Consider the following 18,944-nt stretch of genomic DNA (forward strand, 5'->3'; position numbering starts at 1 on the left):
AGATGCTGAGATCAGTAATCCCAAATGTATTTGGTAGTAAATTCAGCACTCACTTTTACTTCTGAGGCGACCTTTAATACCTGTGTAACAATTGAGAATTGTGCAAGAAATATGGACATGTTGCGAATACAGATTCACATTAATTACAGTCAGAAATCTGCATACCAAACATTAGATAAACTTGAAATGATCAGTCATGATCATCAAAACACATTTTTTGGAGGGTTTTTTAAATACATCGGACATATAAAAACAAATTACAGTTTAGTTTGAAGGCTAGTGGCTGTTAAGTTTCAGCTGTTTTACAGAAAATACTACAAAGTCATCTTGCATTTGTATAACTTTAAAAATGGTAACTTAAATGAATTACCTGTTTGAATACTAGTGTATTTTTTAGGAAGCTTATTAATTAGCTTTGAGTCCATACACATAGGAGGAAGTGCTTGATGAAATGAACAATTTACGTATTTCTGACTGGCTTGTTGGTAGGGTCATTACAGGGCCAGTTCTTCAGAGCTATAGCCATCATGGGGGTTTCAAGTGAAAGACATATTGTAGTGTTGCTGTAAAATTGATGGCAGCAACTTGAAGGTGAATTCTGCTTTAAGGTAATGAACTCATGTACCTCATCTTTTAGGAACAGTGTAGCATTTTAATTCATTTTCCACCTCTCTTTGGCCTTATTTTTTCTTCAGTTAAAATTCATTAGAAGAACAAGGTACTCATTAAGATCCAGATGGTGTCCCTGCTTTATTACCCATAACAGTGATACATTAGTACCAGCAAGAATGTACATGAATATTCTTTCCAAATGCATCATCTGAATTCAGTGTTGGAATAAAGTTAGGTACTTTTGATTCTCATGTCTATTGTCATTTTCTGTTGCCAGCTGAATAAAAATAAAACTGTGTATGAAGGAAGTGAGACGCAGTATTTCACCTGTGAAGGAGCAGTACGTTTGTATTATTGCAAGCTGCTTTGGATAGTTTCTATTTCATAGTATACTGGCAGGAAACACCTGGAAAATCAATTGCAGAGCTCTGTAAGCCCTGAAAGAGACATAGCCTGTTAAAGGAATGATTCTGTTTCCAAATTGAATGGCTGATGGCTTTTTTTACACCAACATTCAATAATATATCCCTAAAAGCTGTATGTGTTACTCTGCTGAGAAAAAAGTCTTGCCTGTTTTAGTACTCAGAACTTGTATTAATGCATATAAGGACATTTTACTGTAAAATTTTCAAATTATAGTTGTGAACTTAACAAAACATGAATCTTTGAACTAGAAAAGACTAAATCTAATGCTTAAATGTCACATGAGATACAACCTGAAAGAAAGAGAAGGAACTTCACTGTAGCCTTGGCTGTCTAAATGAGTTTATATTGTGCATGTCTTTTTTTAGCTGTTGGGTTGTCATTGTTTCAGGTCTGAAAGAACTAGTGAATTTTGTGCTTAGAATACTTGGAGTGTGGTTTGTTTATATTCTGTTTGAGATACTAATTTATCTAGTTTTAAAATAAAATTTATTTTAAACATTAAAATTTATTTTAAACATTAAAATTTATTTTAAACATTAAAATTTATTTTAAAAATTGACAAATAAGAACAGTACTGCAATGTTAGTTCACTTCATTATAAAGCTTCATAATTTGCATAAAGCTTTATCAAGTCCCTGAAGATCCCTTTGAATTTTTTTTCAGCAGAATAATACAGAAAGTGAATTCACAGAGTTAATAATGTACAGTTTATTCACAAAGAACATCATTTCTGGTGGTCCACATTTACAGAATGTGTTAAGTCCAGGGTATTCTTGGCAAATGGGAATAACCACATGTATCTTTGCTTTGCTCTTAAAAAACTGTATCAGGTTTGCTCCATTCCTTATCACAAATCTCAGCTTCAGGATTTTAAAAAAGTATTTTCTGTATGGAATATGAACATCTCAAGGGAGCAAGAATGGCATAATTCTACTGGAAGCTAGTGACTATGGAGCTGAATAACTGGTTTTATGTAATAATCTCCCATTCCGTTGCAGAACTTGCGCTGCAATGGGCTGCATTGTTAAATGGAGAAACACCATTTCCTTAAAAAATATATTCTTAAAGGATATGGAGCAAACTACTATATAGGTATTATAGCAGTTATAATTACAGCATACATGTATGGAATATGTATGCTCAGGATAGGAAGTTACAGAAACACAGAGCATCTAAAGAATGAGCAACATCAGTGGGTTTGTTGGGAAATAGATTCACAAAGCTCTGACAGACTGTTTTAGTGGTACCCTTGCTATCTTGGGAGAGCAAGAATAAAAACTCAGTCTCTTCTGGAAACTGTATTTTTCATAGAATCGTGGAATCATTTAGTTTGGAAAAGACCTTTAAGATCATCAAGTCCAACCGTTAACCCAGCACTGCCAAGTCTACCACTAAACCTCGTCCCTAAGCACCACCTATACACATCTTTTAAATACCTCCAAGACTGGAGACTCAACCACTTCCCTGGGCCGCCTGTTCAATGCTTGACAACCTCTTCAGTGAAGAATTTTTTCCTAATATCAAATCTAAACCTCCCCTGATGCAGCTTGAGGCCATTTTCTCTTGTCCTATCACTAGTTACTTGGGAGAAGAGACAGATACCCACCTTGCTACAACCTCTTTTCAGGTAGTTGTGGAGTTCTCTCCTCAGCCTCCGGTTCTCAAGAGTAAACAACCCCATAAGACTTGCTCTGCAGACCCTTCACCAGCTTTGTTTCCCCTCTCTGGAAATGCTCCAGCACCTCAGTGTTTTTCTTGTAATGAGGGGCCCAAAACCGAACACAGTATTTAAGGTGTGGCCTCACCAGTGCCGAGTATAGGGGCACGATCACTTCCCTACTCCTGCTGGCCGCACTATTCCTGATACAAGCCAGGATGCTGTTGGCCTTCTTGGCCACCTGGGCACACTGCTGGCTCATGTTCAGCCAGCTGTCAGCCAGCACCTCCAGGTCCTTCTCTGCCAGCCAGCTTTCCAGGCACTCTTCCCCAAGCCTGTAACGTTGCATGGGGTTGTTGTGACCCAAGTGCAAGACCCAGCGCTTGGCCTTGTGGAATCTCATACCATTGGCTCTGGCCCAATGATCCAGCCTGTCCAGGTCCCTCTGGACATCCTTCCCACCGTCAAGCAGACCAACCGTCCCACCCAACTTGGTGTCGTCTTCAAACTTACTGAGGGTGCACTCGATCCCCTCATCCAGATCATTGATAAAAATATTAAACAAGACTAGCCCCAGTACTGAGCCTTTGGGAACACTGCTTGTGAATGGCTGCCACTCACCACCACTCTTTGGGCTCAGCCATCCAGCCGTTTTTTAACCCAGTAAAGAGTACACCTGTCTAAGCCATGAGCAGCCAGTTTCTCCAGGAGAATGCTGAGGGAAACGGTATGAAAAGCTTACTAGTTTTTGCTGTAGTTCACATCAAGGGAGAATGTGAGCAGGTTGCTGCCAGTTCTACAGAACAGCAGAGCCCTAGTGGCATGGGACAGAAGCGTAGGCTGGTGTGTCAGCACTTCTTTGTGTTGCCACTATCTTTAAAGTCATAGACAGGATAAGCTTGTAGATAAAAGTAATGTGTTTTAGTGTACCGGCTAATACAGCTGAAAAAAATGGGTGAGGTTTTAAGCCAATGAAGAAAAGCTAGTGTACTTGAGAGTTCATGCTTTTTTTCAGCTCTACCAGTTAATCTAATAAAAGATACTGCCTCAGCCTACAAATCTCATCTTGCTTGCTTTAGCCATTAAATTAACAAGCTACATGGTAATGCAGGGGAGAAAAGTCTTGGAGGAAAAGAAAAAAGGACTGTGATATGAGGCTCAGTTTTTCTGCAGACATTGATGTCTACAAGAAGCCCCTATTCTCAGCTGTTCCAAGAAAGCACTTAGAGAGCAGCACAGTGCAACTGTGTCACTGCAAGGAGAGGATTAGTGCAGTGAGGAAGATAGGAAAAGACAGCAGAGGAATTGTGCTGCTTGGCAAGCCTCATGTGAGGATATATTCAGCGTGACTATGGCTTCCTACAGCAGGATTTGGTCATGTTAGATGCTTTGGTCTCTTGCGTATTAGTTTGCTGTTCTTTCATAAGCACTCTTCTTAATACATATATTTTTTATCAGTCTTGGTTTGAGATGAAACAAGTGTTTCCTCTTATTTCTTTTTAGCCATCTGATGAAGATACTATCAGCTTTAATGTTCCAATGTCGGACATCATGGAAGAGGATCAGGTTATAAAGGAAGATTCAGGTCACCATGCTCACTCAAGAAAAGGTTGGAATGTAAAAAAAGCAAAAGTTAAATATAGGGAAATTCTGTCTGCTAGTTCTATGTATAAGACTAAATTCAATTTGCAAAAATCACAGCCCAACAAGCATTAATCTTGTACAAAAGCAGGGTCTATTTCTGTAGTTGGACTTAATGCATATAAAAAGCTTTATTATTCAAAGTCAGCATTTCCCCTGGAAAGAAATAAATCTCTTCAGATTTTGAGAGAAGGTGTAATTTTATCTAAATTTTATTGAAGTAACTTATGTTTTTCTAAATTATATCTATATAATGATAAAAAAATGTTTCTCCAAGGTCTGCACATACTAATGATAAATGGCAGGATGAACTCACTGAGTTGCATTTGGAAACCATTTAAATAGAAGATCAGCCTTTCCCCATCGTTACATACTAGATTAAATGAACTTGAATTGAGATACTCATCAGAATTTAGTAGAATAGTAAGTGAGATAGTAAAAGCATTACATCCTGCCTGCAGTGTTTGTTGGCACACTGGAGAAGGTAAGTTATAGGATCAGAGGAGAAAATTATTACTGCCTCATACCCCTGGCAGCAAGAGATTGGCATATGCTCTGAATCATTCGGTTTGAGTTCTGCTGAGAGTTTGAGTGTTTGTTATAGTATAACAACTCTGAAGTTGCGTTAAACTGCAAGTCACTGGCCGAGACATCTAAATGTCCTTAAATACTCTCTAGCTGCCCAGCTGTGTTCTTGCACTGGTGCTGGCAAGACATATTTGGTGTAGTTCAAAACCAACTGCACTAATGCCAGTTCTGTTGCTTCTGATATACAACTGTATGAGCCCAAGGTGTTGATTTATTACAACTTTGAAATTAATTGGCATCACTCCTTAGAATGCAGAAGTCTTAACTTGTTTGAGGTTTTTAATATGCTTTAAAATTAAACTTTGCTTGGTTTTGAGCTCTGTAATTTAATACAATTGAATTGGGTTAAGTAACAAATGTTGAGCTGAAACAGAAATCATTTTTCTGTCTTTTTTATTGTTGTTATTAGTGGGATTCCATCAGGGATCTTCTCACTTGATTGTCAATGATAAGGCAAGAGAAACAGGAAATCAGTTTGATGAATCGGATGCCCTTACTACTGAATTCATGACTTACATTAAGGCAAGTTTGTGACAATTTTAAATGGGGAGGGTTATATCTTCACTGCATTCATAAGTATAGAACAAGCAGGAATGACAAACTGCAGACATTTTAGTGAATAAGAGACCACAATTGATATTCATTGACATAAAAAATAGAGAAAGCAAAAATAAACAGGTAGGTTTAAAGCGATTACAGTTAATGTAGGACGTCAATTTATGCGTAACTCTTCCTAGTATATGTGAGTTGTCCTTTAACTCTGTTTAAGGATTTAAGAAAAAGTGGGAGATGTGTTCTGTACTATTTGCTTTATATTTTGAATAGAGCAATTTTTGTATTTGTTATGTTAGTAAAATGGAAGAAGACTTTCAGAATTATCTGTGGTGGCTAAAGTTATGAAATAATGTTATGGCATTAAAATACATTTTCTTAAATGTTTTGAAATTATAGTAGAAATTGAGAGATCTCTAAAGACAAATTACATCAAACCTAAAATAAAATCTATTATTCTAGGAACCTACCTTTTGCAAGATTTGGCAACTTCCTTTCTTGGTAGATTTTGGGAGTAAACGCTGACTGTTATGAACTTTGAGATGCTATAAGTGATAGGAAAGAGCATTTGAATAATTGTGTGGATATTTGTGTGTGTAACAAAACATATATGTGCATGTATATAAAAGTATGTAAGAAAACACAGGTTATCCACAATAAGAAACTATGAGATTATACCCGTCAGTCTTTTTTGTATGTAAAGATCTGGGTACCACTTTAGTTTCCTTAAAATGTTCATTACTGAACACTGGTGCTCTGTATTGCTGGTCACACTTGCCACAGGCAGTTGCTTAATCCATTTAAAATATTACTCTTGTCTTTCTGTCATGGTTAATGAGTACTTGCTTATCAGTCATGTGGCATGTTTCTGTCATGTGGCTTCTTGTCGGGGAACTATCGTGTGCTTTCTTTTTTAAATGTTTTTCATAATGTATGACCTTTTAGAAATTGTTCTGTTGTGCCTTTTTGCCTGTTTTAAGTTGTATTTTCCCTATTCATATTGTCACTTCCTCATTTTTTTCTATTTGTGGCATTAGATTTAGTGGAATATGCCTAGACGTTACGTGTCTGAGAAAGCTGCAATAGAATCCATAGACATGTACTACAAATCATTAGTGATTGCTGTTGTGTGGCAACTCATGAAATTCACTTGCTTTATTATATAGCGAGAACTGCCTGACGAATTTATAAACTGAATGTAGTTAGGTAGACTGAGGGGTTTTTGAAAGATTCCAGAGAAATTTTGAGCAAGTGTTTTTCTTCTGTGAAAATTTATTTGCTGGATACTTTCACTAGATCCTTTGCAATGCAAAGATATTTGAGAAACAGTAGCATTTTGTAGCATTCCTGTGGACGTGATGTCTCCTCTTGATTTATAAGCCAGAAGGGATTATTTAGTATGGATATTTTTAGAATAATTTTCTCCTTCTGTGGAGATTCTTAAGGGGCGCAAAGAGACATTGTATCACTTCCATCTTCCATTGCTTATCGGAAAAAATGTGCTGGGAAGTAATAGTGGAAAGAAAGCATGTGGTCTTTCAGCTTCTTGGAAACAGACATCTGGTTCTGCAAAAGATCTCTTTATTTGAGCAACCTTTTTGTTTTTTCTAGAAACAAAACTTGCAGATTTTCAGCTAGTTGCAGAGTCTCTGAGGTGGCAGCCACAGACGACTAGCATTTAAAAACCAAGGAAAAAAACCCTGCCTTTTCCCTTTCATAGTTACTGAAGACATGTAGTTATCAGAAAACTTGTATTTACATAGTAAATATATGTTGCTTATTATTTTTTATTTAAAAATGTGAATTCAGTAGTGTTTAAAATGGCAATAGTGTATTGTCTAAAACTTCGTTGATTATTAGGAAGTGTTGCTTATAGTTGCTGGATGTTTAGGACACTACAGGTTATCTTATTGGCTTGTTCTTTTGTGACTTTTATACTAAAAACTTATTATTTTTAGGTAGTCAAAAATGTTAACAAATGATCCTAGGTTTCCTGTGTACAAATTTTCAGCAAGTGTACACGTTTGAGGTGAATGAATTAGGTAAAAGGGGATAGAATATTTTCCTCCTTCTCCGACAAAGGGGCGTACACATATAAAGCTGAATGTACATAATATTATGTAGGTACTTTGTATTTCCTTTCTTTGTTCTTCTCACTTCATCATCTTGATTTTCAGTAGCGTACCATTTGAAGGCTCTTCCCTTGGGAATGTCCTCTATCATAATAAGATAATATTGTCTGAAATAATTTGTTGCAGACACTGTTTCAGTAAAATATAGTTACTGTATTGAATTTCAGTGTAAGAATATTGCCAGAGTGAACAGTTTAATTTATTTTAATTTTTATATCATCTTAACATTATGTCAGTTGATCACAGTTGGTGACTTGAACAGGTAGCACATCCGTTTTATTCTGAGGGTTTTGAATTCAGGGCATTTTCCTTCTTGTGCGGGTTTCAGAGCCTGTGTTCTCTGGTTTACATTTAGTCATGTACTAGAATGTCTTTTGAGACAGAGGTATTGTAAAATTGAAATTCTGGTTAACCAAACCGTACATAAAATCAGTACAACTTGCTGTGCAAAAGAGGAGCTTAGATTTGGAGGATTTTGTAATTTTTCAAATGTTAGTCCTAATTTATATGGCTTTATTTATCTTAGCTAATTATGCCCAGAGACTGAGTACTACCTTCTACAATAAGTGCTGCGTTTTTGTCATCTTGTGATATATTCCCTTCTTATGGGAAAAGTCATGTGCTTCATTCCTGTAAGGAAAAGAAAAAAATAATTACTTTATTCGTTCTACTGGGGAATGGGCCATCTTTGGGGAATGTTGCAGGACATGGTACACTCTTCAGTGACTCATCTGGCAGAGATGGAAAGCATTTATTGGTACAGGGTGATGCGACTGATCTGCCAAACAAATAACACAAAAGAGGAAAAGCCTCTCTGTTTTCTGTTGTTCATTCTCTAGTACAAATGCACATCCATTCAGAAAGCTTCTCTCTTTACTGGCAGCTGCACTACTTCAGTGTTCCTGCCTGTCTGAGATGAAAGAGAAAGGAAAATTGCAAAGCACCAAATGGAGGCATAAAAGAGAGCGTCACATTTTCTAATAAGTAGCACTTCAGTTATAGGTAGGACAGTGGGGGCTCTAATTATGCCTACATTGAACCCAAAGTAACTGGCTGACGGATATGAATTGTTGCATGCAGTTTTTGTTCGTTTGTTTTAAAAACAAAATGATTCATGGCTGTTAATTGTCAAGTAGAAGTCCTGTTAATAATTATGGATGAAGTACGTAATTGCTACTGTTTGCATATTTGGAATTCCCTTGCACTGTAAACAAATCTGGCTACAGGAGGAGAGCAAGAAGAGAGTTAGGCTCACGCTTACTTGAAGCATTGTTAGTGTACACCAGAAAGGCACAAATGAAATCTGGGACATAGAATAAGGAATTCTCATGCCGCTTGACTTTCTTTTTACAGTTAAAGGAGGGTAAGGGCTGTTGACCTCAATAAAATCTGAAGAGTGAATAGAAGATCTTTTAATCAGTGTCTTAAAAAGGGGTAGAGTGAGGAGTGGAGCAGAAATGTTGGATTGCTTCAACTAGCCACCCTAAACTGTTACGTAAATTAGGTCAGTGCTGAGTCTGAAAGCAAAATTCATCTGCCTACTTAATTGCAAAGTTCAGTTCACAATATCACTTTGTCTGCTTACAGAGCAGAGCAGAGTGTGATGAATTATTGAGAATAGAAGAGGACACACAATGGCAAACAGACGAAATGTAAGTATTTTTTATGTATATCTAAGTAATAAGCTGTGTCATTTGATTAGATTGACCAAAACTGGCATTTCCTTATCAGTTAATAATTTTGCAGACTAGGAGGCATGTCAGAAGCAGTCTTGCACTTCGTGTGTTTTACACATTACTGCTGAATAGAGCGGAGGTTATATTACAACTAATTAATTTGTATGTACCAATAATACTGTCATATTTTTTCCTGTGTAGAATGCAAGCATTTTAACTAGGTATTTTGTTATTTAGTCTGTTGATAGCATTGGTAAAAAAGGATTTCATCAAAACTTGCAAAATCTAAATTTAGTGTACATTTTTTTAAATATAATTGGAAAAAATCCCTGTCTTTTTTCATTTATCATAATTTTATCCCTGAATCAATCATTAATTCATAGTCATTAATTCAAGAGCAGAGCAAGTGAACATCAGTTGCTGAGGAGAGTGCATAAGAAAAGGGGATTTACCATGACAGTGTACTGTGAAGTTGTCACTAAGCAGAATAGTGAAGTCCTGTATGATGTAAAAACAAAATTTGAAGGAAGGGAAAAATAAGTACTTTCTGAAGGAGCCTTATTGGCAGAACTAACAGGTGATTGTGTTTCTAAACCCCCAAAAGACTTACCAATGTTGAAAAGCAAAAGAAAAGAATGCTGGTCCATTAAAATAATAGTTGTATTTAGTACTTACGTTAAAACAATATATGTGATGGGTTCAGTTAATAAGAGTCAAAAAATTATAAATAATGGTGAATTTTAGAAGTCAGTCTGTTTTATTGAACTGCTGAAAGTTTTAGTTCATCACATTTGTTTAGGTATGTATGTATTGGGTTGGAGGGCTTTGCAAACGACAAAGTGCTGGAGATTTTTTTCAGAAGAAATTCTTTCCATAAATTCAGTACACACACTGTGCAGAAAGGCTGGGTTTTCTTCCCCTCTGTAGTCTTTGCATGCCAGTTGGAAGGTACAGCTCACAAATTGAAATTCAGGCTACCCTTGATAATTGCTGTTATACCTGTTTTATGAATGTTTTTGTTCTCTGTTTTAGAATAAATTTATCAGAAGAACAAACTATTGATATAGCAATGATAGAACAACTAAGAGAAGCAGTAGATTTATTACAAGATCCCAACAGGTATGCTTACAGTAGCTGGTGTCTTAATGTCATGTATTCAAATTTTTTTTTGTGAATAGCTTTGGAGTTCTTAACTGACAATTTAAAGTTCTCTGGCGTTATGAGGTGCTTTGTTAGCATACTAAAGTTTTTCAGGAGGCACTTAGATAGTTAAGAAGGAAACTTGCATTCTCTCTCTGAATGTCTAGACAAGACTCCCAGTAAATTAAGAATAATTTCAGGTTTAAAAGAAACCTGAATTTATAGGTGGAGACACCTCTTAACCATTCATCATGTTACACTACTGTGATTTTCTGAAGTTTTGTCTAGGATAGTCACATTTTTTCCAGAGACCATAAACTCTCCTTTACTTACTAATCCTTGCTGTATTTTGTGGGGACCAGAGAAGGTGGTCTCACCCAGCTTCATCCCACCTCAATGGAGCACATAAAGGAGACCTGAATTAGTGGTAGAGTTTCTGTAGTCTTCCTCTGAAATCAAAAAGAGAAAGAGGAGGAGGCAGCTAGAGATAGTTACTTAGATTTCCCCTGACTATAGAAGGTAAAGTTTTATAATTTAGGTGCCTGTTTTAAGTGGCTAAAGTCAGGTGGAATGACTCTGGATCTGTGAATAAACAAAGGAATAAGTATTAAAAGAAAGAAATTGCTTGTCCTACTGAAAATGACTGACAAGAATGATGTAGATAGTTTTGTCTAGATGCTTGCTATTGCTTTTCTTTGTGTAACAACTGTCAGAAATTAAGTTCATTTCAAAACTAGGTAACTCATTTTTATTCATTACTTCTGTGAAGTAGCTGGTTTAGAGCTTAGTTTCTCTGAAGACCAGAAACTTCCCTGTCACTTCCAGCCTAAAGTATCCTTGTTTGTCCTTCCTCGCTTGGTCAGATCACTGTAGCCATTTGTTCTTGCGACTACACTGTTCCTTAGTTAAATGCCTCCTTTGATACTGCTTTTTCACCTAGCAGACTTTGTACTTTTAGGACAGAAATTCACTCCTGTTAATATTTCTAGGGAGACAACTATCTGGCTTTATTTTGCATCATATAAAGAATACTTGAATCACAAGTATTTTTGCTTAATAAAAAATCATACAAATTAGGAAAGGTTTTTAGTTCCTGTGGTTTCTGTGAGATAGTATACCATTGCTTCTGCACCTCATTTGAGGCTTATTACTTTGTGGCAGAAGTGTTGCAACTAAAGGAAAAAGTCTGGTTTGGAAAAAAGCGGCATTAAAACAATTTCATTTCTTAGCCTTATAAATTTTGTCATTTTGATTTTTTGCCACGTATTGCTCCAATATTTCCTACATATTCAGTTTTTGTTATAAAATTTAAAAGGGGCAATAAAATATAGAAAATTAATCTGTTTCTCCATGCATATTCAGATGTGCTTTCATTAGTAACACGACAATACATTGGAAATGTGGCTTTTAAAAATGGTTAATCTTGTCATGCATGTCTGTATTTTTCTACTGTTTTTTTACATAGTGTTGGGGTTTGTTTTTTGTGGTACACTTTCTAACATTAAAATGAGTATTTATTTTTAATTTACTGGGTGCTATATAAGCTTTTCAATATATGTCTCCTATATGTTGATATACAGACTTACCCAGCAAGATACACCTGGGTGCTTAATACTTGCCAAATGGTGCCGTGGACTTTCAGTCCTTTGGCCATGGGTTCCTCATCATTGATTTTATAATTACTGGATTAAATGACAGTTTGTTATATACCTGCATTATATAAAGCAGTGTGAGAAAATTTTGTTTCTCATACTGAATAATTTTTGTGTCTTTATCCAGATGCACAGAGGAAGTTAAATGCTTCCATTGCTCATGAGTTTAAGGTGCACAAAAGCCTTCATGTGCTTTTAACTTAAACCTAAAGCATGTCAAAATTATAGCATTCCCCAAAGAGGTTTCCTTTGTGCATCAGTATAACTCTAATAACCTGATCAGGATAACCTAGTTGAAATAACTAACTAGAGTTAACTAACTAGAGCCAGCATTATCCTTACCTCACACTGAAGGCCATTTAGGAGTTAGAAAGAGAAACCACTGTAGGGGCTGAAGCAGTAGGTGATGCTGACATGCCTAACATGCAGTGACTAGAGTTCAGTGTAGAGCATATCAACTGGAGCTATATTTTCGCTAGCAGGTATGACTATTAAACTTGTAATATGCGTGTCCAGTTACTATTGTTGTGGTGTTCTGCAGAGTTTCAAATCTGCATACCCTATGGGCACTTAAGCAGCACTTCAGTTCTGGAAAGGAAACAGATTTCAGACTCAACCTTTTTCAGTGTTTTCAGGTGTTTGTTTCAGATTCCTATATTCCCTTTCCTATATTCACTGCTTTCTTTCAGATCATTGTCTGTTGTGAATTTATTGTTGCACTGCTTTATTTTCATCCACTGTAAATTAAATTTGAATATCTGACCAGGGCTGTGTCTTCTGTTTGAACACAGGGTGCTAGAAGTTGGATATAGAAATCTGTGGTCTTCTAGATAATGGCATGGTTGTTGGTAGTAAATAGGTCCTTTTGTTTTGATACGTGCCATTGCTCAGGGTGACATTTTGCAGGGGAAAGCATTAACATTGCTTTGACTGCACTGGTGATAGTGAAGCACCAGGAGACATTTCAAAAAGTTGCTAAGAGATAACACTGAGCCAGTTAGAACCTTGCCTATACAGGTATTTCATATATCCATTTGTTTGAAAATAAATACTGAACAGAATGGTTACCAAAGCTATACCCCAGTGCAATGTTTTTATTTCAAACCTTGCAGATTAAGCATGGATATTTCAGAGAGCAGTGGTGTGAATCTGTATCCCATGGAACCAGCAACAGCTTTAGAATTTCAGGATTCTACAGTAAAGTGTGTTTATCTACCTTTTTTAGAAAAAAAATAATGCATTTGTTAGATTCATCATATTCAAGTGTCTACACAATGAATTACATATTTGCATTTGTTTATCTTTATATGTAGTGGTCAAATGCAGATGGAGATGTCTTCCCTTGGTCAGGTACGTTAATGAGTGTATTATTACAGAATATTTGGGGGGGAAGACAGAAAATGAGCCAACATTTTCATCAATTATTAATCTACCAAGTAGGGAAGGGAAAAAGTTAAATTAGCAGGTTGGTGGACAAAAGAAATTTTTCTTTAACATTTTTATGGAATTGTTTTTACTTTTTATATATGTATAAATCAAATATTTCTGGGTTTATCAGTTATTATTTCATCTTAGGGTTTGTTCCTCCCCGCCCCCCCATCTGCAGCTTTCATGTATGCCAGTTCATAGCTCAGCTATGCATACTCATCTACCATCCCACTCCCCCATCTCTCTGTTCTGGCGTAGGAAACCAGTACGTTAGTTAAGGATAACCCAAAAATATTTTGTAAACTAAAAATTAATGTTTTCCCAGAGCACTTTCACTATAGCTACAGAGAGTATATAAAGTATGATTTGAAGTTTTACAGTGTGATATATGATGCTTATTATTTGATCTGTATTCTGGCTGGTCAACTGGTATTCCTTATGATGTACTTTGTTTAGATTTACACTGTCTACCTGTCAGCACTGGAACTGCAAGTATATAGTAGCTGCTTACTTCTTTGTTTGCTTTTCATCACAGTATTTGTAAGAAATACTTCTGAGGTAATACTATGCAAAAAAGATATAGTTCTATTTCCAGTGATACGCAGTCTAAAGAGTTATTTTTCTTGCAGAGAGAAAGTGCTGAAGAGGAACTAGAATTTCAGAGGAGGAGAGAGCTGATTATGGAGAAAGCAAAGCCCGAAGTAAGTACTTAGGAACAGGGTGAAAAATGGTCATTGAATCAGGTATTGGAGGTGTCTAGTGTGGAAACATTTGGAATGGATCATTGCATTCTATCAGTTGGTGTGTGGACATAATAGTGTGTTTAGGCCTGTTGGGGTTGGTTTTTGTTTGGGGTTGGGTTTTTTTTGCCTTAGCATGAATCTCGAAGTTTGGTTGTAAGTGGGAAGTTGATTAAGACCTATCTCTCTGGAAAAAACTGATATAGTGAAATTAGTAAGTCATTTCTGCCAATAAACACTATAGTAGTTGCAGTGGTTGCCTTCCCCTGGAAAAAACAATTCACCTCAAAGTTAGATCTTCAGTAAAATGAGGCACTTGATTCCTCTTCCCCTTCACCCCAAATACTCTTGATAGTTATATAAGCTGTTAAGTTTTTGTTAACAGCAGTATTTTTAATGTGTTTAGTATTTCAAACAGATTGTGTATAGGTTGAGATTATAGTTCTGAAGTTTCAAAAATATTTTAAGTTTTGTGTACATTGCAGTGATCCAGAAATGAAGAACTATGAAAGAATCCAGTTTAAATATTTGGTACATGTTATTACTTCAGAACTTGTTTGTATAGGGATTTTTGTGACTGCTCTTGCAAGAAGGTTCTGAGAAAAAAAAACTACATAATGTTCTGTCTATATTGGTAGTGCCTTAATATGGTCTATCTTATTCATAGATTGAATCTGGTTTATCTTGTTGCTTTTCAAATATTCTTATGTATAATCAAAATACCATCAAATATTCCTTACACCCTCGTGGCTTTGTTAGTCTTAATTTTGTCTTTTTTTTTTTTTCTTTAAAACATCAAATTCTAAAAGATTGAGTTGGTTCATCTCTTTCATTATATTATATGTTGGGTGTTACCACACTTTATTTGGAACAGTTCTTACTACATTGCTGAGATTAACAGATAAGGCTAATTTGGTGTCAAAATGTGTGTGGTCTCTGTATTTTGATGAACTGTTTAACAAGGACACTGCTGATCCACTTCTAAGGAGAAGAAATAGATCTTCCTGAAAGTTGAAGAGACCCTGATCTGGACTGTGTTTTGCAGGTGAAAGCAGTAGGCACGTTTCATGAAATGGAAACACATCTTGCAAGAGCAAGTTTTTAATCATGCTACATTCTGTGTAGTACTGTAAGCACTTGTATTACTACTTGTGTTACTAAATTGATTCAATTTAGCACAAACTCAAAATTCTGACCAGTGACCTGCATGCTGTGAGAGAGGTTAGACCTCAACATAGGCCTAACTAGCAGGTCTGTCACAAGAACATAGTCCCTGAGCATAAGAGTGCTCAAGTGTTCAGGTCCCCAGGTAGAGCTGTCTGGGATCAGATGAGTAAGATTCCATTCTGTTTATTCTAGGTAATACAGTGGTTTAGGTAATAGTACGAAAGATGTCAAAAGGTGAAGAATTTTTTTTTAAGCTTGAAAAGTAGCTGAGAAAGGTCATGAAACAAAAGGTTGTGTAATCTTCCTTCCCATCTTGCTAACTTTTGTAAAGCTCTGTGACACACAAGTGTTGCAAGTGCCATCTTTTATTTTTATTTCCATTTCTTATCAGTTAAAAAAAAAATTGCCCTAAGGAAATCCTTTTGAATTGAATTACAGTTTGTTTTTATTTATGACAGCTGTGTTTCTGCTGAGTTATGACTGATGCAGAATTAATGATTGCATTTCCTATTTATTAATGTGATTTACATGTTTCCAATTTAGCAGAAGTGGTAACAAAAGGTATGTTATACTGCAATTATAAAATTATTTGCTTACGGAATACTTTTCTCATCAAATCTATATTTAAAATATATTTGCATATTAAGCTTTTGGTGATACTTTAATTACATAATCTGTGAAACAAAATGGGATACAGTATTTGAAGCAAAAAAATTAAAATCTTACAAATGCAGTTATAATTACTTGGGATTGAAACTAAAAAATGAATGACAAACCTGTGAATAATTTCCACAAGGTTTTTTTTTAAATGTAGTTCAACTAGCAAAAAACAAGTATTTATAATTCATGAAGATTAATTGTTTCTGTGGGGGAAAAAAAAGTATTAGTGTGTATCTGGGTATCATGAGTAAAATGTCCTGTTGTGGTGTATCACTAACATTGCTGCTGAAATGGTCACTTTCGGGTTTTTTCTCTTCCCCCCCACCCCAGCAGAATGATGTAATTGTTTGGAATACAAGTGGGCAAGCCTCTCACAATGAGGTAAGACACTAGTGCCATTTGTGTGTCTTTCGTATGCTTTATATGAAAATGGTTCAGATACTAAATGAAACATGTAATTGGGTATTACAGAAGATATGGTTGAGCTCATCAGTAATGGCTGTCTGTTTTATTTGGCCTGTGGCTTGTTCTTGTCATCTTAAGCATTTACTAGGGTATAAAGAAATACTCTCTGATAAGCTTGTTTCTGAGTTATGTAGTTTAGTATAAAACATCTAATTATTTTATATTTTATATTTTGTTTGTTCTGCCACTTTTATTTTTTTGACTTCTCCTTGTTCCACAAGAGTTTCCATTGATTTAAGTGCAATTTCTTTTTGCACAGTTGTGTTGTTTATTAGTTTTCAGAGAGAAGTCTGATTTTATTGATCCTATCGCATTCACAGTGCAAATCTCAGGAGAAGGTCAAAAAGGGAAACTGTAGGGAGCTCCTTATGGAGATTTTTTTTCCCCCTTCATATTTTCTGTGCAGAAACAGGGCTTCTCCTTCTACATTGCACTGTGTATGAGCATCTTGCAAATTCATGAGCACCCAGCCACCTTCCAGCAGTCTTGGTGATGGGACTTCTATAGTTCCTGGCTCCCTGAGGAATCAGTTTTTAAATAGGATTCCCGTTATGGAGTTTGATTATAGGACTGTGTTACCATTGATGGTACGATGATTTTACCTCACCTTCTCCTTTATGCTGCTACTCCATTTTTCCTGTTGCAACTGTTAGCCTAGTTCAGGGTCAAGGGCAATCCTACTCTGAGGTGTACGCTTAACTTCCACTTTTCTGCTTAAAAAAGCAGAAAGTCAATGTTGCATGGAAAATACCATGCAGAAATGGTACTTAATTCTGTGAATTAAACATATCTAAGGAAAAACATATCTTTGCTTTGTTTTCCTAAATATACTATGCCACAAAATGTATGTTTGATGGAACCAAATTGATTACATTGGAGAAAACTGAGAAATAATTGAGGTTATTTATAGCTAGGGGGAATATCTTGCAGTCTTTGTTCAGAAACTCATCTTTTCCAGCAAAGAAATAGGATGCAATAAAAAACGGTGATTATCATAGGTTTGGGGCTATATTGTGATCAGATTATGGTGGAATAGTTGTAGCATGCAATATTGTTAACTTTCTCATTTTATACAGTCAGTTGTGCTGAGATATTCTGGATGTTACTCTTACTTAGATTTATGTTCTTGTATTAAACAGAACAAGGATAAAAGTCCGACAATGTCTCCTACTACAAACACCGCAATCCCTTTTGGCCTGAAGCCACGATCAGGTAATGTGGGAAAGAAAATTAACCAGTTTGTGTATACTTTCTTTTTTTTAACATCTGTGTTAGTAACAGATGTCTGTATTTTTTCCCTTAAGAAGGTGGTGATGAAACATTTTTCTGTACAACAGTTAGAAGAATATTAGAATATTTTAAGGTTATAGGTTTGAATCAAGACTGAATTTGTATCAAGTATGTATTTGGCACTTTATATATGGATCAATTTTCATCCCTTACTAATAAACTAGATGTTTTATAAAATTGTATATATGTTTAAAAATACGTGTGTGTATAAATACACATATTTTATACATGTATACATCTATATAATCTGTGCTGACATACTAATTGAAATACAGTTTTTTCTTAATTGGTATGTAGTGACACAGTTTGATTTTGTTGAATAATATATGTGAATAATAAGGCTTTTTTGGAAGACACTTATGCATTGCTCTGAAAATTGCTCATTGCAGCAAGTCTTTCAGTAGTTGTTATGCTTGTGTAAGGATCAAGCATTATGGGAAGATTAGATGTTGGCTTCAGCCAGCAGCTGAGTTTAATGAGTTTGCCATGCACTATAATCTGCATAACCATCAATCTTCTAAGAAGCAGCACTTTGTTTATTTAAAAAAAAAAAAAAAAAAAAACACAAAAAAATTCCCCCCAAAAAACCCTGTTGATGTATTTGAGGGCTTGGATAAGAGCTTCCTTTAAAAAGAGGATTAGCTACAGGATTAAACTCAGTTTTCATCTCCTCCATGCTGAGGTAGTCAATATTGTTCAGTCTTCTCCCGTCACCTCTAAAGAATAACCATAGGCTTTTCAGTATGTTTCAGCATCCTAAGACTAATTCTGGTTTCTCTCACTCACCACAGATGCTTTTGATCAAACGCTGGTAAACCACTACAAGCTTGTAGTTTCCATAACAAAATATCTTGGCAATAATGACAGCAGTTTCACATTTGAATGTTTAAGAAATTGTACCCATAGATTTGTTTTATTTTTAAAAAGTTTGTAAAAGCAAAGAAAATCATAATGAACCAACCTTGTTTCATAAATTTCTCATGTAGTTACGATACACAGTTTGACAGATATGTTCAGTTGCATTTCTTAGTTTGTTGGACTGCTAAACTCTGTCTCTATCCTGGCTCTATTCTTGTATGTTCCTGATGCTTTAGAGATGTTATTTCTCTATGTATTTA

General features: G+C 35.7%; 1 protein-coding gene across 4 annotated transcripts in view; it reads left to right on the forward strand.

The window, feature by feature from the left end:
- Window positions 1-18,944, forward strand: part of LRCH1 (leucine rich repeats and calponin homology domain containing 1) — a 140,327-nt gene that overhangs the window by 84,239 nt on the left and 37,144 nt on the right. For 2 of the 4 annotated variants that reach the window (XR_010371144.1, XM_064440857.1), the window contains exons 8-16: window positions 4,199-4,304; window positions 5,334-5,446; window positions 9,196-9,260; window positions 10,317-10,403; window positions 13,189-13,278; window positions 13,390-13,426; window positions 14,134-14,205; window positions 16,402-16,452; window positions 17,676-17,748. Coding sequence is in view for 1 of the 4 variants with exons in the window: in XM_064440857.1 (XP_064296927.1) it covers window positions 4,199-4,304; window positions 5,334-5,446; window positions 9,196-9,260; window positions 10,317-10,403; window positions 13,189-13,278; window positions 13,390-13,426; window positions 14,134-14,205; window positions 16,402-16,452; window positions 17,676-17,748 (694 nt within the window). In the remaining 3 variants the exon portion in view is untranslated. The remainder of the gene's footprint in view (window positions 1-4,198; window positions 4,305-5,333; window positions 5,447-9,195; window positions 9,261-10,316; window positions 10,404-13,188; window positions 13,279-13,389; window positions 13,427-14,133; window positions 14,206-16,401; window positions 16,453-17,675; window positions 17,749-18,944) is intronic. The other 2 variants (XR_010371145.1, XR_010371146.1) reach the window with 2 other exon arrangements.

This window comes from Phalacrocorax carbo, chromosome 1, assembly GCF_963921805.1.
Source record: "Phalacrocorax carbo chromosome 1, bPhaCar2.1, whole genome shotgun sequence".
Taxonomy (NCBI): domain Eukaryota; kingdom Metazoa; phylum Chordata; class Aves; order Suliformes; family Phalacrocoracidae; genus Phalacrocorax; species Phalacrocorax carbo.